The sequence below is a fragment of the Lissotriton helveticus genome, chromosome 8, assembly GCF_964261635.1.
Source record: "Lissotriton helveticus chromosome 8, aLisHel1.1, whole genome shotgun sequence".
In the NCBI taxonomy this organism is placed as follows: domain Eukaryota; kingdom Metazoa; phylum Chordata; class Amphibia; order Caudata; family Salamandridae; genus Lissotriton; species Lissotriton helveticus.
In genome coordinates this window covers 47,885,666-47,909,678 of record NC_136069.1, presented here as the reverse complement: position 1 = coordinate 47,909,678, position 24,013 = coordinate 47,885,666, and the positions used below count along the sequence as shown (strand labels likewise).

At 44.5% G+C, this 24,013-nt stretch overlaps 1 protein-coding gene across 2 annotated transcripts in view; it reads left to right on the top strand.

The window, feature by feature from the left end:
* The window catches only part of LOC144772334 (uncharacterized), a 151,971-nt gene that overhangs the window by 26,817 nt on the left and 101,141 nt on the right, over positions 1–24,013 (top strand). Inside the window, exons 3-4 of one of the 2 annotated variants that reach the window (XM_078656576.1) lie at positions 21,340–21,447; positions 22,515–22,622. In XM_078656576.1, the coding sequence (XP_078512702.1) occupies positions 21,340–21,447; positions 22,515–22,622 (216 nt within the window). The remainder of the gene's footprint in view (positions 1–21,339; positions 21,448–22,514; positions 22,623–24,013) is intronic. The other variant, XM_078656577.1, reaches the window with a different exon arrangement.

Sequence of the window (24,013 nt, the reverse complement as noted above, 5' to 3'; positions counted from 1 at the left end):
AACTGTAAAGATTCATAACTTGAAAAGTACTTACCCGATTCTGATGATCTTGGTATCTTCATTTATATAAAAGTATGTGTTATCTTTATAAATTGGTGTAGGATTTCTTTGTAGGTCTCGCACCTGGCGACGCAGTGCGAAGTGCTGTCGCCAGCGAGACCTATAATCGTCGGCTATTCTTTCAAGGGCTCTGAAGGGCGACAGGAGATGGGCACGCGTAGGCTGCAGGCCGGATCGGATCGGACTGGATATGTGGAAGAGTGCGTGAACACTCGCTAGCATCCACTGTGAGCCGTTCATTAACTTTCACTGTTAAACATGTACAGACATGTACAGCTGTGCCCCTCCCTGCAAGTCGCACGCAATTGTACATTAAAGTTGATTGCAATGCGGCTAAAAAGTAATTACAGGCTAGTGATGTGGTTTGCTTCAGTGCACTTTGTTGTAGCAGCGCGGTGCTCGCAGGCACTGCAGTGCCGCCACTCACCCGTCTTGGTGGCCTCCCGGTAGCTCTTCTTGGGCAGGCAGGCTCCTCGGGCGTGCAGCATGGCGTGCAGGGGCTGTTTTTTTGTAGCTTTGGCGGCCCCCTCCCACAGCCTCACTAGCCGCGCAGCACTCCTCAAGCACAGTGGGCGAAGACCGCAGTCGCCCCCACTGGGCACGAGCCGCATGGCACGTGGTCCTCACCTCAGCTGAAGAAACTAAAACAAAAATGTAGAAGACAGGAGAAACTATGGAGGAAAAATTATTTTAGGGAAGAAAAGATTAGATACGATGGATATATTCAAGACTATAAAAAGTTGTTTTAGCGAAAACAAAATATTTCTCAAAAAATATTTATTGAGCAAAGAACTCCAAGGAAATCCACAGCAAATTAAGCATCATTAGTAGGCCCTCAGTCTTCATCTCAGAATCTCCGGTCAAAAACACTTTCCGTAGCTTTCAGCTACTCGGAGGAAAGAGTACCGAAACTATTACATCGCCCGAACACCAGGGACAGTGACAGCCACATTGAGAGTAGTCCAACTGTCCTGTTTGCCCCTCTGCAGTAGAAACAGAGACCCAGATTGGGTCCGTGACCACTGCCATCCGACACCTCAGAGCACCTATGCACCCGCGCTCCAGAGCCCGAGTCCAAAGGAGGTGACTGTGCCAACAGGGTCCCCAGACCCACAAAAGCCAAGCCCACGCTTTGGTTTACCCAGACTGGACTTCCAGTCGCTGCCTGCAGCTCACGGCGTCTCACTCCTGCCCTCCCGCTCTCTTCCGTCTTGTTTAATTCTACTACGGAGGCTGTTCTGCGCTCCAGGCCGACTTGTGACACAGTCCCGCCCAGACTGTGTGCCTCAACCCCAGCCCGAGGGCCTCACTGCGATGTGCACGCACCCCTCTGCTAGTCTGCAGGAGAGGGACAACATACAGCAATGCTGGCCATGTGACTAAGGCCCGCCGACACAGGACCCGCAAGAGGTATCTTGCAAATTCAGTAGCGTCCAGCTCTGTGAGCGCCTGTAGAAATACTTTGGTGATTAACTGGGATTGGAGCAGACCTTGTAGTAATGCAGCGCTCACGGCAGCCCGATGCCCTGAATCCCTTCCGATTTAAAACCCCCAGTGCGACCATAAATGCCATAGTAGAAGCGCACTGGCTTCAAAGACGGCAGCATCACACGTAGCTTGCAAATTCTTGTCCTCCTTGGAATGGCTTGTTTTCGCCTCTTACACCTGGGGCCATCCGCCATGATCTGCTGCTTTATTGATAAGAGGGGATCAGATGGCAGTTCGCATGGACTCGGCTCCCTGATTCAGCAGCAGCCGCCTCAGCACGCAGACTCTATCTACCAACCAAACACAACAACAACATGGGCATGGCAGGTTCCCATTCAAATACAGGGCGCCAAGCGGCACGCACAAGAGCTTTATTTCACAGTCACAGGCGCCGGCTCCCTGCGCCGCTGCCCTTGGTCCCCGCGCCCGTGTGGGGGTCGCTGCTGCTAGCTCCTGGAGGTGATGAGACAGGAGTCACATCTCCACCGTGACTCAGATTCCAGGACCCCGGCTGTGGGGAAATGTGCAACCTGCGCTGCGCGCGCTGCAGGCACTGCCAGCGCTTCCTCCCGGGGAGCAGCACTCTCAAACTTTGTTTGCAAACCAGGAATAGCGCTTAGCAGCCCGGCTCCCCCAGCACGTGACTGCAAGGGATGTGTGCCACGGGGGACAGAGGAACAGTGGTGCGTGCTCAGACACAGCAGCATAGCGCACATACACACACACTGGACACACACAAACACACACAATCACTCACATACACAAACAACACACAGACCACACTCACTATCACACACACTCACATAAACACCCCCCCCACATTTAACAATAAAATGAAAGTACAATTACAAGGCCCTGTGACGTTCGCTCGCCACTTGTTTAACCCGAGCTTTCAGTTTAATGAGGAGTGCGCTGCTTTATATGCAGCTTTCTCTTGCATTCTGTTTTCCTCTGATATCTGCCTGCAACATTTTACTCTTTCCTCACGCTGTCTATTCCTCTGTTGATCCTATTTCCCTGCTCTGTGTCTGGTTTCTGTGTGTTTTGTTAATTCCTCTCTGCACTCTGTCCATGTCTCTTCCGGGCCATTTCTTTCCTTGGACCCGACTGCCTCTTGCTTCCAAACTCCGTCTCTCCATGTAGGTTTACCTTTCCAAGTCGTCTGCCTGTGTAATTCCGCCTTTCTCTGCTCTGCGCGTGTACCCTCCCTCTCCCACGCTTCGTCCGCATCCTCTCCTTCGGTCTCGCGGGGCTCCCTAGCTTTTCCCCCTGCTCACAGTTCCTGGTGGCGAAGCAGACTGCCTCCCCCTGGCGCCTCTGTTGCCTTTCCTTCCCAGAGATGGATTTTAACCGAAGGTTTCGCATATATCACTCTTCTGTGCTCGTTGTGTCAGGAGCTACTGTCCTACCAGAACTAATAAGCTCATACGTATGACACAGTAAGTGAAGCAGGGTAACCAGAGTATGGCACCACCGAGCAGTGCTGATGATTACTCAGTTTAATTAGCTTGTTCTCCACTTCTAAAAGACGAAAGGCTGAATTGACCCAGCAGTGATTCAAATCCACAGCTTGCACATTATGTCCACATATTCAGCAGTGACTGACTTGCTCACTGATCTGCAGCTGGTGACTCAGTTCAATAATTCATCCATCCCAGGAGTCCCTGCATGACTTCATAGTAAAAGGTTCAACACAAATAGTCCTCTCAGACTTTCATCATTCTGAGGTTGATAACATGAGTACCATTTGGGTAACAATAAAAATCTGTCATTCAGCGCCAAGCTGAATAACATTTGGGTAACAACAAACATGTGTATGTGTGTCACCTGGACTGCTTCAGCTTGTGTTAAACCTGCTCATTGTGTGAGGGAGGCTTGTACTTTTGCTTCACTGCACCTGCTGTGTGTGAGGGAAGCAGACCGTGTGGCTGCATATGGGTGGCGCTGTGTCTGTTCCCTGTGCATGTTAGAAGTGTGCATGTTGGAAGTGTTCACATCTGCTGGGTGGCGCTGTATCTGTTCCCTGTGCATGCTGGAAGTGTGCACGTCTGCTGGGTGGTGCTGTATCTGTTCCGTGTGCATGCTGGAAGTGTGCACGTCTGCTGGGTGGTGCTGTATCTGTTCCGTGTGCATGCTGGAAGTGTGCACGTCTGCTGGGTGGTGCTGTATCTGTTCCGTGTGCATGCTGGAAGTGTGCACGTCTGCTGGGTGGTGCTGTATCTGTTCCGTGTGCATGCTGGAAGTGTGCACGTCTGCTGGGTGGTGCTGTATCTGTTCCGTGTGCATGCTGGAAGTGTGCACGTCTGCTGGGTGGTGCTGTATCTGTTCCGTGTGCATGCTGGAAGTGTGCACGTCTGCTGGGTGGTGCTGTATCTGTTCCGTGTGCATGCTGGAAGTGTGCACGTCTGCTGGGTGGTGCTGTATCTGTTCCGTGTGCATGCTGGAAGTGTGCACGTCTGCTGGGTGGTGCTGTATCTGTTCCGCGTGCATGCTGGAAGTGTGCACGTCTGCTGGGTGGTGCTGTATCTGTTCCGCGTGCATGCTGGAAGTGTGCACGTCTGCTGGGTGGTGCTGTATCTGTTCTGTGTGAATGTTGGAAGTGTGCACGTGTTTGGGTGGGGCTGTGTCTTTGTGTGTGTGTGTGGAAACTTTGCAGGAACATGCCATGACGTGTATAGTGGTGTGATTCAGCTGCTGCTACCCGCCTTGTAACTGTGTGAAAAGTGAGACGCACGCACTGCTGCTACTTGTGCCTGTATCAGTACGTTGTGCATAAGACTCCTGCATCATACGTGAGAAGGCCGGGTGCGCACTTGTGATCCCTGTGCTACTCTGTGAGATGTGTGGGTATGTGTGTGAAGGCCACTTGCACCCCTGCCACATGTACTGTACCCAGAATATGTGCGTGGACTTGCAGTTCTGCTGCTCGTTTTATTTTGTTGCAGGACCATAAATGACAAGTACAATTTTTTTTAATGAATTTCTGGTGGATTGGGTGTGTTGTGATGTACTGCACTGACTATGTACCCATTATCTGCTGCTGTACATACTGGGGGTTTGCTGCAGCCATCCACTAGTGCTTCTGAACAGGGTCTGCACATGACAGTAGCCTTGGTAGCGTTACCTATTTTTATTTATTTTATTAAAATTCATTATTTTCAGAAAACTCTAGAATGTACCACTTAGGTGACATTGTAAATGGTGGCTGCATGCTTGCAAATGTTGCATTCACTAAATGCATTTTTGCTTATTTTTCTTGGTCAGTTCATGCCTCTGTAATACATTACACTCTGATCACTCAGTAGCAGGCCCTGGTGATGCTTACACATCAGCAGAGTAGTCATCTGTAAAGGAAGTAATAGAGGTGATTGTTTATGGTCTACAGGAGGAACAGGGCGAGCAATGGAGTGGTTGAAAAAGTTTGTGTCTTATTCACAAATGTATAATCTGGGGTGAAGGTTAGTATGAGAAGTGAATGGGGACGAAAAGTAGAGTAACAGTGAATCCCCAGGTGAGTGCAGATAGTTCCACAGTTAGCAGGTTAGTTAGTTATAAAGAGAGTTAATTTTAATCGCATCTTTTAAAATCTGCCAGCCAGCCAAAAAAGAACCATTGCAATACTCGCAGGTTATAGCAAATGTTCACCTATGGTAAAGAAACTTGAGACGTTACTGACGGATATAACCAATTGTATTTGTAACCCCTCTGATCCAGCATTATTAAAGTTTGTACTCTTGGCATTGAAAATGACAATGCCTTTTATTCAATTGTTTTTAAAACCTGCAATCAGTTCATAAACACGCACTTTGAACGTATAGTCCTTGCTTACGATGAGCAAGGCTGGCAGTAAAAGAGACTGCCAGCCTTGCTTCTCATACGCATGGACTATAAGTACAAAGTGCTTGTTTATGCACCGATGCAAATGAATAAAAGGCATTATCATTTACAATGCCAATAGCTCAAACTTTAATAATGCGAGACCTATTGCATTGTAAATGCTTGTTTGAGTGTATGTCTCATTTACTGCCTTTTGTGTGTGTAATAAATTTGTTGCACTACCCTCTGATAAGCCTAACTGCTCGCCCACACTACCACAAAAGAGAGCTTTTGGGGTGTCATTTGTGTCTTTGTAATTCCATTGGGGTCTGCCTGGATTAACTGCACAGTGTACTTCATTTTCGCTCAATATGTAGAGAGCCAGCTTCCAACACCGACCATCCAGTCTTTTAGGACAGACTGTAAGCCTCATTCAGCAATTTTAGCTATGCTGCCTTTCTTTCTGCCCCAGTACAGTATCTCCTCACCAAGACGGCTTCGGAATTCGCGTAGTATACAAACTACTCCATGTCAATATTGTGTATAAATAGGACTTGGAGCCAGCCCGATTCTTACCATTTGTTGGCTTGTGTAGCATTCTTCTTTACAGCCTCGTTATTGGTCACTGCAGGCCAAGCAACATTTCCTTTCCTTTCGGAGAGCTGGGGCCAAGCACTGATTGAATCAACTTAATCAGTGCCACTCCGCTGCTCCGAATTTTCTTGAGGTACTATTTTGTTCTTTTTACCTTGGATTGTCCTGCAATCAGAGGTCTAAGGCTCAGGAGTGTGAGCCCATGTATAAAGCAGCTAATGGGAGCAGAACTGTTCTTAACCCAGGGTTCAGGAAAAGTGAACTCTCTTTTAGCTGCATGCCAGCATTGTTGGCAATTCACGGAGCTGAATCCCCATTTTTAAGGTCAGTTCGCAAATTAGTTTTGAGGATCAGTGTGGCTGGCTAAAATGTGCCCAAGCATGACAAACAAAATTGCAAAGTTTTCTATAGTTAACTTTCTTCCATTTTGCAAAGTTTTCTTTTCTCACTTTGCAGACTTGTATTTTGTTTTGTTTTTACTTGTGGGCGCTGTTCTCAAAAGATGATGATTATCTTGATCTAAATATTGCTTATGTGTAATTTACAAAATGATGCCTTAACACACAGTAGTAGAGTACGTTCCAATCTACCTCACACCTATCCACCTCAATCTAATCTGCCGCACTCCAATCCTCCCTACTCAAATCCACCTCACCCTCACCCCCATCCACTCCAATCCACCCCACTCGAATCCAGCCCACCACACTCCAATCCACCCACACCAGCCCCCTCCCCTCCAATCCAATCCACCTCACTCCAATGTAATCCGGCCCACACCACTCCACCATTCTCCAATTCAATTCACCCTACTCCAGTCCTTCCTACCCTAATCCACCATGCTTCTATATAATCCACTCCAATCCACCCCACACCAATCCAATCTACCCTACCCCACTCAGTCCAATTCACCCCACTACAGTCCTATCCACCAAACTCCAATTTACCCCACTCCAATCCACCCCACGCCAATCCATCCCATCCCACCCCACGCCAACCCAACCCATACCACCCCACTCCAATCCAACCCACCCCATTCCAATCTACTCCAGTCCAGTATACACCACACCCTCCAATCCATCCCACCTCATTCCAGTTCACCCCACTCCAATCTACCTAACCCAACCCCGCTTCCAATCCACCCCACTCCAATCCACACCGCCCCATTCCAATCCACCCACCCTCTCCAATCCACTTCACACCAATCCAGTCCACCCCACTCCAGCCCAACCCACCCACTCCAATCCAATTCAGCACAATCTCCCCTCCAATCCAATCCACCCTCTCCAATCCACCTCCCTCCCCTCCAATCCACCTCCCTCCCATCCAATCCACCCCCCTCCAATCCAATCCACCCCTCCAATCCATCCCATCCCACCCCACGCCACTCCATCCCACCCCATGCCAATCCATCCTACCCATCCCATCCCACCCCAATCAATTCCACTCACATACACACCATTCTAGTCCACCCCACTCCACTCCAATCCTGTCCACACCACTCCAATCCTGTCCACACCACTCCAATCCAGCCCACCCCACTCAATCCACCACACCCCACTCAAATCCACCCCACTCTAATCATATCCACCCCACCCCACTTCATTCCAATCCACCCCACTCAAGTCCACTTCACTCCATTCCTGTCCACACCACTTCAATCCAGCACACCCGATTCCAATCCACCATACCCCTCTAATACACTCCACTCAATTCCAATCCCCCCCACTCATTCCAATCCACCCCACTGATTCCAATCCACCCTACTCCATTCCAATCCACCCACCCTCTCCAAAGCACCCCACCCAAATCCAACCCACCCCACTCAAGCCCAATCCACCCAGTCAATCCAATTCAGCACGATCCCCCCTCCACTTCAATCCACCCCCTCCACTTCAATCCACCCCCTCCAATTCAATCCACCCCCCCAATTCAATCCACCCCCTCCAATTCAATTCACCCCCTCCAAACCAATCCACCTCCCTCCAATCCTCCTCTCTTCAATCCAATCCACCTCCCTTCAATCCAATCCACCCCTCCAATCTAATCCACCACCTTCAATCCAATCCACCCCTTCAATCCAATCCACCCCACTCCAATTCAATCCACCCCACTCCAATTCAATCCACCCCACTCCAATTCAAACCACCCCCTCAAATCTAATCCACCCCCTTCAATCCAATCCACCCACCTTCTCCAATCCACCCCACTCCAATCATCCACCCCACACCAATCCACCCCATACCAATCCAGTCCACCCCACTCCAATACAGCACAATCACTCCTCCAAGCCAGTCCGACCCCTCCAGTCCAAACCACCCTAATCCAATCCACCCCACTCCAATTCAATCCACCCCACTCCAATTCAATCCACCCCACTCCAATTCAATCGACCCCACTCCAGTCCCCACTCCAGTACAAGCCACCCCACTTCAATCCAGTACACCCCAGCATAATCTGCTCCATGCTATCACAATCTGCTCCATCCTACCACACTTCTGTCTGAGAAGGAAGACTGGGCCTACATCCCAAATAAGGATCTCAAACTGGCCACTCAATCTCTGGTACTGTCAAGACTGGACTATGGGAACGCAATCCTAACAGGTATTCCTAAATCGAACTTGGCACCGATCAAAACAACATTACATGCGGCAGCCAGAATGATCACCGGCATCAAAAAATCTGATCACATCTCCCCTGCACTAAAAGAACTCAAATGGCTTCCAGTAGAAATGCGAAGTAACTTCAGAACGGGGTGCCTAACCCACAAAGCCCTCCATACCGGCAAACCCGAATACTTGGCAAAAAAACTCAAAAAAGCAGGTCAAGCCAGGAATCTGAGAAGCTCTAACTCCCTCCTGCTCATCCTACCTAAAACCAGAAAGAAAAGAACAGCGGACTGCTCTTTCATGGAAAACGCCCCAAAAATCTGGAACTCCATCCCCCCGCACATCAGAACTATACCGTCTTTTGTGGAATTCAAAAGCCAACTCAAATCCTTGTTCCTTATCCGCTCCCTTGGCTGTGGATAATTCGTCCAGAAAGCAACCCCTGAACTATGCGACTACACGGAATCCGCTCACTCTGACACTCGTTGACTGCTAATACCTTTCATATGTCATGTCTCTGTTGATTTTATGTCATTCTTTTACTGTAAAGCGCTCTGTTACCTCCGGGTCTTGATAGCGCTATAGAAAACTTCCTAAATAAAAAATAAAAAAACACTCCATGCCACTAACGTTTAGCCTACTGGCGAGCAGTCACACTAGTGTACAACATGGCTAAAACACATTGCCAATAGCTCTTGCGTAGGTGAGACCTATTGGCTTTGCCGATGCTTGCTCATACATATAAGTCACCGGTAGGGTGGGCCCAAAAAAGTCGATTGCATTAAAAAAGTAGGACATACGTTTTTAAGTTTTACATGTCCTGGTAGTGAAAGCTCCAAAAATAGTACTGTAAGGTCTATCGCTCCCATAGTATGACACTATTACATTTAATAACAGCTATCCTTTGGAGCAGAGAGGGATGTTAAGTTTGGACTTAAATAAATTGAAATTTGAAATACTCTTTTAATGGTAAAGTTGGATTTTAAATCACAGTTCTGTAAATGCCACTTTTAGAAAGATGACATTTTCCTGTCCTAACAATTTGGTGCCAGCTGGTGTTGTGGGTTAGATGTCCCTGCTGTTAGACTTTGTGTATTCCTCCCACACAGTTAGACAATAGGGCTTAGGTGTGGGCAGGATGTGCCAGGCCATCCAGACAGAATCGATAGGGGCTGAGCTGTTACCTGACCCACTTGCACTTCAAAGGGGCTTACCTCCATCACACAAAAAAAACTAGCACTAGTTTTTTGTCATCCCAGACATCTTAGAGCCTTGTCAGGGGCAGGAATGATCTTTTCAGAACCAGCTGTGGTGGTATCCTAGAACAGTGGTTCTTAACCGTTTGACTTCTCTGCACCCGACTTAATCATTACTGGAATCCGGGGGCCTCCACTGAATAATTATTGGAATCCAGGGACCCCCGTTGATTTATGAATGGAAGCCGGAGAACCCGGCCTAAGCAAATTCGATAATTTGAACCACAAAATAATACACAAATGATAATTCGGTTGGTTTAATTCACAAACAAATATTTTAAAAAACACAATTTCAATAGGATGGTTGGAGTTTTTCTAAATTCAATAAAGGCCACCCATTGTCTATAATATGTGCTGTGTGATGCACTTGCACGGTTCTACGAATCAATATGATGATGCCAAATTGCTTTTTGGCCTCAAATTCCTAATTCCTTCACATTTATAGAAAATATTCAAATGTATATTTTGCTTCATTATTTGTATGCACTTTATTCATTTGTTAACATTATTGAATTTTCTAAGCAGTCGCGGACCCCCAGGGCCACCCCGGACCACAGGTTCAAAACCTCTGGCCTAGAAGATTCCCCCACTTCAAAGGCTGGCTCCAGGTCTAAATATCAGACCCTCAGAACAACTCTTAGCACACATCTGGTTCTGTGGACTACAGAAATAGGAGTACCTTGATCCCCGGAGGACTGGCCTGCTGCTTGAGGCCTGACTTGTTTCCCAGAGGACTGCCCTGGTGCTACAAGAGAACTGCACTGCTGCTTGAGGCTTGTCTTGTTCTCTGCTGGTTGAGGCCTGCCCTTCTGTCTGAGAAGGAAGACTGGGCCTACTGCCTTCATGACAGGCTAACCTGAGTGACTCCAAGGGTCAGTTGGCCAACCACCAGTTCTGAGCTACAGGGTTCACAACAAGCTCCAGATGCCCCCATGCAACTGTCCAGTTGATCTGCTGTAGCTGGACCTACCTGAGCCCTGTTGGCCTCTGTTGATTAGTTCCTACTGAGAAAAAGAAAATCCAGACATTTTGGACTGTTTGCACTGCATATGGGCCCGTTTCGCGCAAAGTCTCTGCTGCCCATGACAACAGGCAACGCAAAGCTCCAGAGAACCAGACTCTTCGAGCTACAAAGACCAGCAATGCAAATTCTGCACCGCGCCCCAATGCTATGACAGCCCACAGTGACCGCTGATGCGAGGCTCTGTCAACAACTATCCGTGATGCCCACTGAATCTTCGTGCTATGACGACAACTGTCTGCGACACCAGGCCTAGTCTTCATGCTACTTCGACACTCATCTGCAATGCTCTCCCTGCTTCTCGCTGCCTCCTCCACCGCAAATTGGCCTCTTTGCATCAGGCTTTGAGAAGGTAGCTTTTTTAGCGGGACTAACTTGGTCTGTGCCTCCAGCCCGCGCTCCATCGCACGCAGCCTGAACTTGTAACTTCCCCCAATCTATGCACGATCAGATGACAGCGAATGCCGCTTTGTGCTTTTAGGCACCGAAGCAGGTCATGCCATCCATACACTGTATAATACGTGCAGTGGATCAACCAACGGTGCTGCCACCTTTTTCTAGCTGAGGTGATTTACATAGTTTTTAAGGATAACTACATACACAATATTGTTGTCATCTGTGGAGTCCTGTTACTCTAGAGATTTAGATAGTTCATTTGGTCCTGTCATTCTACCCCCTCCCCCCCAAATTTACACCGCCAGTGATTGTGATCAAATTAAGTACTTTAATTCTTTGTATAGTTTAAGCTGGTATTTAAAGCTGCCCACACCTTTATTCATGCTGTATTCAGGATATTAGCATAAAGCTCCGCCCACTTTCCGCTCATCTTTTTAATTGCCTCCTGTCACTGTTCTTTGTAAATGGTGGCTTTTCATTGGTCAATAGACTTAGTAGTCCTTCCTTAGTACCGCCTTGTCTGTTCTTGTAACCTCCCATGAGGACACCCCCTGTTATATGTGTTGTTACTTCCTAGGTTTTAATTGCAGCCTCGAGGCACTATTTTCTTAAAAGACTTCAGACAGAACACATACTTGGCCCAAAGCAAGGCTGGCAGTTGTTACTTCACTCACTAGCACATCTCACATTTATATGAGACAGCTATAAATGTCCCTTCATCGGCTCCACACAGAGTGCAACCTAATCAGGAATTATTATAATAATTATTTTGTCACATTTCAAATTTACTAATTGTATATTTGGACATAGCTATTTGAATTGACTAGTAGTACTGTCTTGCATGCAATGCATTATGGTTAGGGTGGATTTACCATATCTTCTGCAGGGTGCAGTAACGTATGAAACGAAAAGAGGTCCCATCTTTTGGCCACATATGGCACTGCACCCTGCAATATGGCTAGGTTAAAAACATTTATGTATATAACCCTAGGCATTCACTAGTAACATAGAGGAAACGGTGAGATCGCAATACGAGAGAACAAACAAGGCATGAAATTCTTTAAAAATCAACTTAATTTTAATCTACGTAAACATATTAAAAACAATTCATATCATACAGTTATAATCAAAATCGATAATACATAATTGGTCATATAATAATTCATACACAATTTAAACAAAACAGTAATTCTAAAATCAACTAGTGGCATTAGTTGGTCTCTACGCGCGTTTCGGCGTCAAACAGAACGCCTTCTTCAGGAGCCACGAGTATTTCTGTAAAGAGAGCATAAAAATTCTGACTGTTAATTTACCATTCGCACAACAATACACATAGTTACTTTACAATGTTATTTATCTGCCTTGTTAATTGAATGTTTATTCTCCCTATAACAGTTTTTAACTTTCCAATTTTGATCACAAGTTTATCCTCTACAATAAACATAGTATACATTTAAAACGAAATCACAATCAATTTATTGAGCATTTGCATTTATTTATTTTTACCTCGTTTCTATGATCTTGGTGATAATGCCAATAACTCTAACTTTGCAGTGTGCAGTACTATATGTGGCCGTAAGTGGTCCCATGGGACCTCTTTTTGGCCACATGTGGTACTGCACCCTGCAACATGACTAGGTAAAAACATTGCCATTTATAATGCTAATAACTCCAACTTTGCAGGATGCAGTACTATCTGTGAGCAAAAGAGGGCCCTTGGGACCTCTTTTGACCAGATATGGTACTGCACCCTCCAACATAGCTAGGTAAAAAAAAAAAAGACATTTATAATGCTAATAAATCTAACTCCAACAAATGCCAGACTGATTGAATTTCTAATGCAATAGGTCCTGCATTTGTTAAAGTTAGAGCTGTTGCCATTGAAAATGACTTTTGCTTTTTTATACCGTTGGCAATAGTGCTACGCAAATATAATAACTCCACTGCAAATAAAAAAACAAGAGTAAAAAACATTATTTTCAACACCAACAGCTCTCACTTTAACAAATGCGACACTGATTGCATTGAAAATGCTTGTTTTGGTGGCAAATGGATCACGCACAATAGATTGATCTACCTATGCTCCCTGTGATGAGTGACATAGACCCATGACTCGTCACGCTGTGATGAGTCACACTGGGACAGAGAGGAGGGGGTTCACTCTCCTCCTGCGCTCCTTCTCCTCTTATAAACATCTTCTTCTTTAATCTTTATTTCGGTACATTAGAACCATAAAAGATACATAAAAACATGTGCTAGTACATAAAAACATGCGTTGATATTATTACAAGTACCAAGTAAAGGTGCAGTCAAATAATTTTTGCAAGGGGGCAATGGTGGGGGTATCTATCCTTACATTTAAAACCTTAATTTAAATAATTAAAAAGGCATTGATAGTTAAAAATACTGATGACATTCGAGATTAAGTTCATAATTAATCAAAATGGTCCAGGATTATTAGAGCAGTTAAACATTTTATGTATGTACACTTTAAATTCTTAAGCAATACGATTAACCTTGTCGTTTCTTTAGAAGGAGCTCTTCTATTTTAGTCGATTGCATAACAGTACAAAAATGTCTCTAAAATTTCAGGCCTGCTTTTGATCTTACAAAATTTGTTGCTAGCAGAAACCTACTAATACCACCTGACTAGTTTAAGTCTTTAAGATCCTTTCAGCCTTTTTATAGGTTCTCACACCCATATTTAGACAGAGCGGTTTAATCCATCTTTTTCAAGGTGCCGCATAAGCCGAACAAAAAACAATATGTGCGACCGTCTTCTCTAGCTTTGCCTGGGCATAAGGTGCATAGATCATCTGTCTCCTCATTGTAATCATTTGACCACCTTGCTACACTTGTATTTATGCTCAGAACTCCATATCTGTATTTCATATATAGCGTTTTAGCAAGAGGTTGGTATACTTCGTCCAAAAAATGTTCAAAGCGAGCACTGTCTTTAAACATGAGGAACTTACTAGTTAAGGTTCCACTCACTCTTTAACCGACTGTGTTTTATGTATGCCCAGAATGATGATTTTAACACCTTTTTTGAGTTTTGAGTTAATATAGATGGATCGTCCTAAAACTGTGATAAACCGATCCTTTTTAACCAAGTACAAACATGTTTGAGCCATATGATACTATTGTTATTGTCCAATTCCATTATTTCTTTTAGTCCATCCTTGTAGTCTAACAACTCGGGTGTCGACCAGAGTCTTACCCATAGCATCAATGGTCTTAGGGTCGCATGATTATCAGTACGTTTCAGAGCAAGAATAATTTGTATTAGTGGCATACGTACAGGTAATCTTAGTAGCGCTCTATTCAATTTATTTTCACCAACCTCAAAGACTTTTTTGCACGAGGATCCCCATAGTTCATCTCCATATAATGCTTCAGATTGGGCTTTGAACTTGAATACCTCTAGTGCTGACGAAAAAGCTTTACTAAGGCTGTTCCCATGTCTTTTCATAATTGGTAACATGTTTTGCGTTAGTATCATTTTGCTTTTTTCTATTTGGGTTTTCCATGATAGTTTAGAGTCCAGGGAAACACCCAAATAGCTAAAATTCTGGACATGTTCCAATTTTCGACCATTTAAAATAAAGTTTTCCCTAAAGGTTTTATGGCCATGTATTTCGTCTTATTGGTGTTAATCTCAAGGCCTTTTTTGTTACAGTATGTTTGGAATGAATTTAGTAGACATTGTAGTCCCTTCGGCGTTTGAGATATGAGTATAGTGTCGTCAGCGAAAAGGAGGGCTGATATCTTTTCTCCACTCAATTTTGGTGCATCGTTTTTACAGCCCTCCAAAAACGATGGAATATCGTTGACGAATAGCAGGAATAACGTGGGTGCCAACACGCAGCCTTGGCGAACCCCCCTCTTTATAGGGATTAGGCTTGTTAGTTCACCTCCCTGGCCCCACCTAACCTTGGCATAGTTGTTTTCATGCAATCTCATAATCTGTTCTAAGAGATTAGCTGGCAGCCCTTGGCAGCTGAGTGTCTCGCATAACAGATCTCGGGGAATGAGATCAAACGCAGCCCTGAGATCTACAAAGGCTACATATAAATGACCCTTTCTTATATTTACATACTTCCAACACAACCTGGTCTATAGTACAATTTAAAATATGCCTTGCATAAATCTTTTGTAAAATGTCAATTAAACTAATTGGGCGATAGTTTGCAGGATCGCTCCTATTGCCCTTTTTAGAAATTGTAACGATTTCCGCCCTCCTCCATGTCTCCGGGAAATCTGCACCCGCAGCTACAGCATTACATAAACAGTTAATATAGGGGCCCCAGACACTAATTTTGTGCTTATATAGATCTCCCGGAATTTTGTCCAGTCCGAGTGCTTTCCCATTTTTAGTTAATAGCCAATATTGTTTCCTCTAAGTCAAAAGCTAGTTTGACTTCACTTGGACTTAATAATAACCCTTCCTTTGATAGGGTCCTACCATTTTCTGGTGCTCCATATAACATAGTAAAGTGCTCAATCCAAGTAATCTTGTCAAGATAAACATCCCTAGTTTCTTTTTTCTTTCCTTCAGCCACAAGTCTCCAAAATGACATTTGGTCTTTGTTCTTGGCAGCAATGAGCAAATCAGACCAATTCTCATCGTCCCATAATTTTTTGGCCTTCTCTTGTACTCTCCTATATTTTAGTCTAGCATCTTTTTTCTATCAGCATATTATTGTTTTTTATAGCTTGGACTAATTCAGCCTTAGCAATGCGGCAGATCTTATTGTACCAAGATTTCCCTCCCAACAGGGGCTTTACATCTCCACCAATCTTTGTTGGTATTTTTGTTGCCAACGGGCCGAGTGCTTTGTGAAACTCCTTGTGTAAGTCTAAGAATATATTTCCCTCCAATTGTATGGTCGTATATATACTGAAAATATTGGCAAATATATTATAAATGCTTGCCAATACTTCACCATGCTCCAGTATATATGCCCATTTTACTGAGAGACGGTTATTACTGACTATAATATCGTTAGAACTTACATGAACTGTGTTGTTGCTTCTTAGTTACACTAGGGAGTAATCTATTATAGAATACCAACTGGAGCGGGCGATGATCGCTCTCTATTCTTGGTATGATCTCTAAATCTGCTGCATAAGGCCAGATATCAAAGGATACAATTATATAATCGATTCTGCTCTGGGATTTGCTTCTACAGAATGTCGGGCCTTTGGTATATCTGATGGTAAACGGCCGTTACATGCTCTCAGGCCATGCCCAACTGTTAACCTCATAATTTGGAGTGCAAGCACAGTACACGGAACCGGGTTACTGTTATGCAGTATAGGGATCTTGTTGGCGCTGTCTTCATCTTCTAAAATGTTTCCAAGCCCTATAATAGGTTCATAGTTGCAATTAAAATCGCCACCTAGTACTATACTTATCCTTGTGTCTAGTGAGTTTAGAATGGAGTCCATTTGTTCTATTGTCAGTGACTCCCTAGACGCTGGGCTAGGTCTATTGTAGATATTATATAGTTGCAGCACCCTTCTGTCCTTAGTTATTATTTTTATTCCAAGCAGGTCTGGTGAATCAATACATAATTGGGTAACTCTAATATCAAGGGTTTCTTTTACTCATGTTACAAGTCCTCCTGATGGCCTTCCTCTTGCTGAAGGGACTGTGTCTACATGAAAAGTTGTAAACCCTACTCTATGTGGCATCTTTGATGCCCTGGTCTCCTGTAGGAGACAAATATCGGTTGTTACAATATATTCATTCCACTCAGGGTCAGGGTCGCTAGCATTCCTTCCAAGACTTGCAATGTTCCATGAAATTATTTTTAATTCCGCAAGATCATTAACACTTGTGGCTTTCGTGGGTCCATCTATTGACATATTACTTGTATTTTTTGTCCCCCCTAACCTGTGGGCGCTCGCCTATTTCGGTTGCTGTTAGGATTTGAGTCAGTAGTACATTCCCACCCGCATCTTGCTAATTTTCTTCTTCCAATTTGTCACATAACCTAGTAATTGGAGCCTTAGTTTCCCCCTCTCTACAGATGTTGCCAACATTTCCTCTGCTGGGACATTTAACGGTTGCAGTCAATCAGCAGCCTCCAGAGATGATAACTCTTGGAAGCTATTGAAAGTATGAAAAATTAAACCATTATCATGATTGTAATTTGTTTCTACAATACCAGGTCTATAAAAGTAACCCAATGGTAGGGAATGGATGCTAGTACTCTTCAATAGTTCTGTTCCCATCTCCAATCATGGTACCTAATTGTGCTATGGTCAAATTTAGCTGATCAATTTTACTATCCATAGCCCTCAGTTTGATGTCCATGCATTCGTTTATTTTGGTATGTACAGAATCTAGAGCAGTTTTAAAAATATCCACCACAGTTTGTTCTACTGCGCCAACTACTTCATTAGCTTTGCCTAGACTAAAAGAATTGTCAACGTCAGTTTGTGTTCCTATGGTTCTACATAAGATCTTCTCATATTCCAGCTCTATCCCCTTTGTTTGTTCTCCTTGTTCCCCCAGATTTCCCTTTCTTTTCGCCTCTGCACATTCTTAGCTTTTTCTTTTGTCATTCCCACTTGTTTCGGAGCTCGAAGTCTTGTTGATATTCCGGGGGTCGCTAGCTCGTGTACATTAGAGGACCCCTCTTTAATTGGTTTTGGGTCTATGACAGGGTTATTCAAAACAGGGTGGGGAGTTGCAGTACAGCTGGTCGCATTTGGAAGCCATACATTAAGTGGTGGATGTAAACCAGGTTGCCTATAAGTCAGAAGTTTTGAGGGATCAAGTGATAGCCTTCTTTCTGCTAGTTCTATTTCATGGCTTAATAGCGACTCCGCTCTTATTATAAAATCATCAAGTGTACCAGCAGCACCCTTCCGTTTACTCATAATTAAGTATTCCTACTATTGTACTAGATGAATCTTCCCAAATAGCCCAAACCGGCGATAAAGAATTTTACAAATACAGTGCAGGGATACTTATTCCTCACCCATCGATTCCTTTCAAGCATGGATATGGAAAAAACAAAATCAGCAGCTTATTATAACAATGATAACTCAGTTTGACTTTTTCGAGTTTTCAATAATACGTATCTAAGATCTAATTTCCGCCGCCTGTATAATCCTTCCACCTTAGTGAGTGCGCACAAGGTCTATTTAGTACGAGAATTAGTTCCGCTATGACATAAAATCCACAGTGGTCCTAACTTCTTTGTCCAGATCACGGCGAGATTTTAAAAGATACCAGCAAAGTCAAAAGGATCACAGGAGGGATCAGTCAAAAGTATAATTACAGCAGTATGATTTGGGAGTTTGATGGCGAAAGTCTTACCCGCTTATAGCCTGATTTTGTTAATGCAAAAAGCCGAGAGGGGTGGCCCAGCCCAGCTTCCTTAGGCCTCTGACGGCCTAGGAGGGCCCCCGCCCCGGGGTTCGCGTTCTGCGGGGCGGAAGTTGCTCTCCGCTTTTCAAGCTCTTCCTGGCGCTTCCTGCCGGCGTCTGTGGTGAGCGCCGCAGGGGGAGTGATGGGACTTGGAGTCCTTGTCCCCTGGTTGTGGCGATAATAGGAGCGGGAACGAGAACGGGAACAAACGCAGCAAAGCCCCCAGGTAGGAGTCACGTTGCGGTCTCCCAGACCGAATTATGGCGTGGTTTATGGTTTTTTTGGTTCGAGCAACCCGCCAGGCTCCAGATGCTCTCCGCTTTTCAAGCGCCTCCTGGCGCTTCCTGCTGGCGTTGGTGGTGAGCGCCGCAGGGGGAGTGCTGGGACTTGGAGTCCTTGTCCTCTGGTTGCGGCAATAATAGGAGCGGGAACGAGAACGGGAACAAAAGCAGCAAAGCCCCCAGATAGGAGTCAAAAGTACGTTGCGGTCTCCCAGACCGATTTATGGCGTGGTGTATGGCTTTCTTGGTTCGAGCAACCCGCCAGGCTCCAGCTGCTCTCCGCTTTTCAAGCGCCTCCTGGCGCTTCCTGCTGGCGTCGGTGGTGAGCGCCGCAGGGGGAGTGCTGCGACTTGGAGTCCTTGTCCCCTGGTTGCGGTGATAATAGGAGCGGGACCGAGAATGGGAACAAAAGCAGCAAAGCACCCAGGTAGGAGTCAAAAGTACGTTGCGGTCTCCCAGACCGAATTATTGCGTGGTGTATGGCTTTCTTGGTTCGACATATAAACATCTGCACAACCCCTATTCATCAACATTCGCAGGTGACCCATGGCATAATACAATCAAATCTGATTGATCCCTTTGGGGACTCGAGTATACTGAGCCTGACTCCAGATGGCTCTCACAATTGACACTATTGCTGAACGATTGACAGTATTTGATTTACCTTTCAATTGCAGTGTGTGACTACCCATAGGGCTCTAGTTCCTGCATTTTTAGGGTCAGCGTTTGAGTGAAAGACACAATTTTGCAGTGCTACGTGTGGCGTATTATTCCACACTTCCCAAATATGTGTGCCACGTTTGTTTGTGTGTCATTTGCAATGTATGTTTGCACAAAAAGTTTGCTGTGGCACAAAGCTTGCATGGAGTGACATGACTTGCAGCGTCCTGCTTCACTTTAATGTTATCTTGTTTATTCGTGCCTCGCTATGTCTATATACTAAGTGGATTATCTCCACCAAGAACTCAACGGAGAACCATGAAAATTCCAGCACGCATCGCGTGAATGATTAGTATGAATCCATCATGCTGTGTGAGAGATTGATCAGCAATGCTAGGGCTCCTGATGAAAACCTGAGTCCCAAATGGGCCATACTTCTGAAAAGTGTTGACCAAGGAGATGCAGGAGTACTAACTAATTCTTCTAGGCATCTCTACTTGCTGTTATCTATCACTCTTCCCTTCCAAGAATGATGACAGAGTTTAAGGTATTTTTACACTCTCTCACATGCACTTCACGCGCATAAAAAGTAGTTCCTGCAATCATGGAGCCTATTATCATTATAATAATTTCTGGCGAGTGAGGCAGCCCAGGGATGAAGCATGCCATCAATATTGCTGGGTGAGGGTTCACATTATATTTTTTGTGAAATCTCGTGTATTTTTGGGCATACATAAAAGTGATCAGGGCCTCCACAATCACTGTAATAGTCACATGGATGACCCTTTTCATCCTAATTTCATTGTTTGTATACTAGATACATTTTACAGGTCCCTGACTGGGAATGACTGTGTTTTTAAAGTTTTTGTAATAAGTTAGTTTGGAGCTAAAATTGCAGCGCAAAAAGGCTTTATGTATTAAAGTATGATCTGACTAGAGCCCATTACTGCTGCATTGAGGATTGGGTTGATGTGTGAGAGGGATTTGATGGAGTCTCATAAGGAGCCTAAACATTTTCTCGTTAGTAGTACAGGCGGATTTTATCAAACTAGTTATTTTGTTCACTGCTTGGGGTTCAGTTCTAAACATGGAAACATAACTGACTAGTAAGTTATGTAGGTTTGATTTTAGGAGCTGTGCTGCCACCCAGCTGTTAATGCCCTGTGACCAGATGTTCAGGAGTGCAGTCTCTCCAGTAAATGGCCGCCTTTAACACACCTGTCATCAGTACATCAGAGCCCATGTAGGCCTGCTGCCATTGAGGACATTACTAAACAGCCAGCTCTTCTCTCAAATGTGATCTTTGTAATCCTGTCTTCAAACACCTCACTCCTTCCAATCCAGCCCCTCCCCCTCCCACCACTTTCCTATTCGTCTATTCCTTTTGACACTTCCAACAACTCCATGGCCGCCTCTTAATTTAACAAATGACCTTGTCATCTTTCCTCTGAATTATGGATCACCATTGAGCCTGCGTACACAATGACATATACCAGCTAGTATTAACAGCTGTCGACTGCCTGTTTATTACTGATATGGTTTGATATTGGTTCTGCTATCTGTATTTACCAGTATAAAACATGTTGCCTGTTTGCCACAAAAAGCACATGTGTTGCAGTGGCTGCCATTGCACAAGAAGCTTGTTTCCCTTTCATTTCTGACTCCACTTTTTCTGAACCCCCATATTAAGTTAATGTCTATAGTGTATGATGACCTAAGTATCTGAGATCATCCACATGCCTATTTTTTCAATGTATACTTATTTTCTTTACCCTAGGGCCTGTGATATCAAACTTTGTCTTTTCGTTAAAAGAAAAAGAAAAGGAAGGTTTATGCTTTGTGAATGATGACTCTGACAGAGGACCCAGTGAGGATCATTGTCCAAGTGAGTGAAAAGGAGGGCGTGTGTGTTTAATGGGTAAACTGATGTGGTTTTTCAGACAGCCACATAAATATCACAAATAGACAAAATTGTATACATGCCCAACGTGCCTTCCCCTCTTATAAACATCCACACATCCCCTAATCCTTAACATTTGCAGGCAACACACTGCATAATAGGATCAAATCTGATTGATCCCTTTGGGGTCTCTAGTATACTGAGTCTGACTCCAGATGGCTCTCACAATGACACTATTGCTAAGTGATTGACTGTATTTGATTTCTCTTTCGATTGCCGTGTGTGATTAGAAGGGTTCCCGCGGATAAACCCTCCATGGGGCTCCCATTCCCGCATTTTCATGGTAAGAGTGTTTGGTTGAAGGACACTATTACACAGTGTTACGGGTGGATTATCACTCCACACAGCTCACATGCTTTTGCCACATTTGTTTGTATGTGATTTGCCATGTATGTTTGCACTAATTTTGCTGTGGCACAAAGCGTGCATGGAGTGACATGACTTGGAGCATCCTGCATCTCTTTCATGTTGTCTTGATTATTTGTGCCTCACTATGTATATCTACTTGGAGGGCTATCCCCGCTAAGAACGTGACGAGGAACCGTGAGTATTCCAGCTCGCTTTGCACGAATGATCAGTGTGAATGCAGCTTGCTGCATGAGTCATTAATTGGGAATTACTGGGATCCAGGTCCTTATGAAAGCCAGGGACCCCAACGGTGACCAAGGAGATGCAGCGGTAATCATTCTTCTAGGCATCTCCACTCGCTTTTAGCCATCACTCTTCCCTTCTCAGAATTATATTACTGATATGTCTTGATATTTGTTCTTCTGTGTGTATTTACCAATATAAGACTTGTTGCCTCTTTGCCACACTTAGCACATTTGTTGCAGTGGTTGCCATTGCACAAGAAGCTTCTTTCCCCTTCATTTCTCTTTCTCCATGTTTTCTGAACCCCCACATTAACTCTGTCTGTAGCGGATTATGACTTAATTGTCTGAGATCATTCACATGCTTGTTTTTTCAATTTATCCTTATTTTCTTTACCCTAGGCCCTGTGAAATCAAACTTTGTCTTTTCGTTAAAAGAAAGGGAAAAGGAAGGCTTTTGCTTCATGGATGATGACTCTGACAGAGGACCCAGTGATGACCATTGTCCAAGTGAGTAAAAAGAGGGGGAAGTTTAAACGGACATGGTTTTTCCTACAGCCACATTAATGATCACTAACGGACACAATTGTACACGTGCATAGAACAGCATTCGGGTAGGGTTTCACTGTGCAAAATGACCTTATATGTTTGATATGGAGAAGTACATTACAGAGACTGAATAAGCCACCAGTGTGGACTTTACCACTTTGTGACCGCTTTAAGAAAAGAAAAAAAAATAATAATACATTTGAGGTTTCTACTGTACATCAAAAGGAATAGGGAACAAAAATGATACAAAAGTTACAAATGAATAAAATCATATGACACTCGTCATCTCACAGATATATTCTTAGCAAATCTATCTCTTTCCACTGGTCTAATATTAACTATACATATATCATGGATCAATCAATCGGGATTAAGAAAGCATGGCGAATAACCTGTGAGGGTCTCCAGGTGCTGGAGTTGCTAGCTGCTTTGCGAAGAAAGCAGTGAAAAACTAAGCAAAAGCAGGAGAAAGTACTCAGAAAAACGGGGTGAAAGGAAGGAGAGCAGTAATAACGAGGCAAAAGAAGGAGAAAGCACTCATAAGAATGGGGGAAAGGATGGAGAAAGAAGTTTAAGAAAATGACGCAAAAGCAGCATAAAGCACTCAGAAAAACATGGAAGCAGGGCAGTGCAGCAGCACGGGAGAGCTAGTCCTGAGGCCTGCTCTGTATCTGAACTCCCCACACCCGCATTTCCAGGCTCCGTTAATATCAGTTGCTTTCATCACTGAAGTCCGTTCCTTTACTCCTCTCATCATCATGATACCGTTCCCAGAAGTCTTTTGTGCAAACTTTCAGATGTGCCAGTTCGCAATAGTCCTCCATCCTGGTGTTATAAGACAGCATGTTACTCAGCCATATCGCGACGGTGGGGACTTTTGGGGCCATCCAACACCTGGCCACTTGCATCTTTGCCAGTAGTAAGGCCACTGTAAGAAAATGCCTCTTTTTGCATGGTCACCTCCAAAGTTTTGGACTGATGCTTCTGGTTTTTTGACTCGAGTACCTGAGGCCTGCTGACCACTCCTCGTTGCTAGTGTTCCAACCCCTTACAAAATGTAGGTTGAATTGGCTACCCCCAATTGACATAAGTTGACTTATTTATACGTCCCTAGTATATGGTAGGAAAATGCAAAATTTAAGGCTAAGGCTTTTTCTCTGATCGCCTCCTTTTGAGGAGCAAACAAGGCCCTTGCGTCTGTCTTGACTCCTAGATAGCCATATGCCGATGTCTCATCTATTGTGGCTCTATTAAGGTACCGTTTGCGTTGATTTAAGAAGTGGTTATGTAACATTGTTAATTTAGTTTGCTTAAGGTTAATCTCAAACCAATTGTCAACTGCATATATTGCT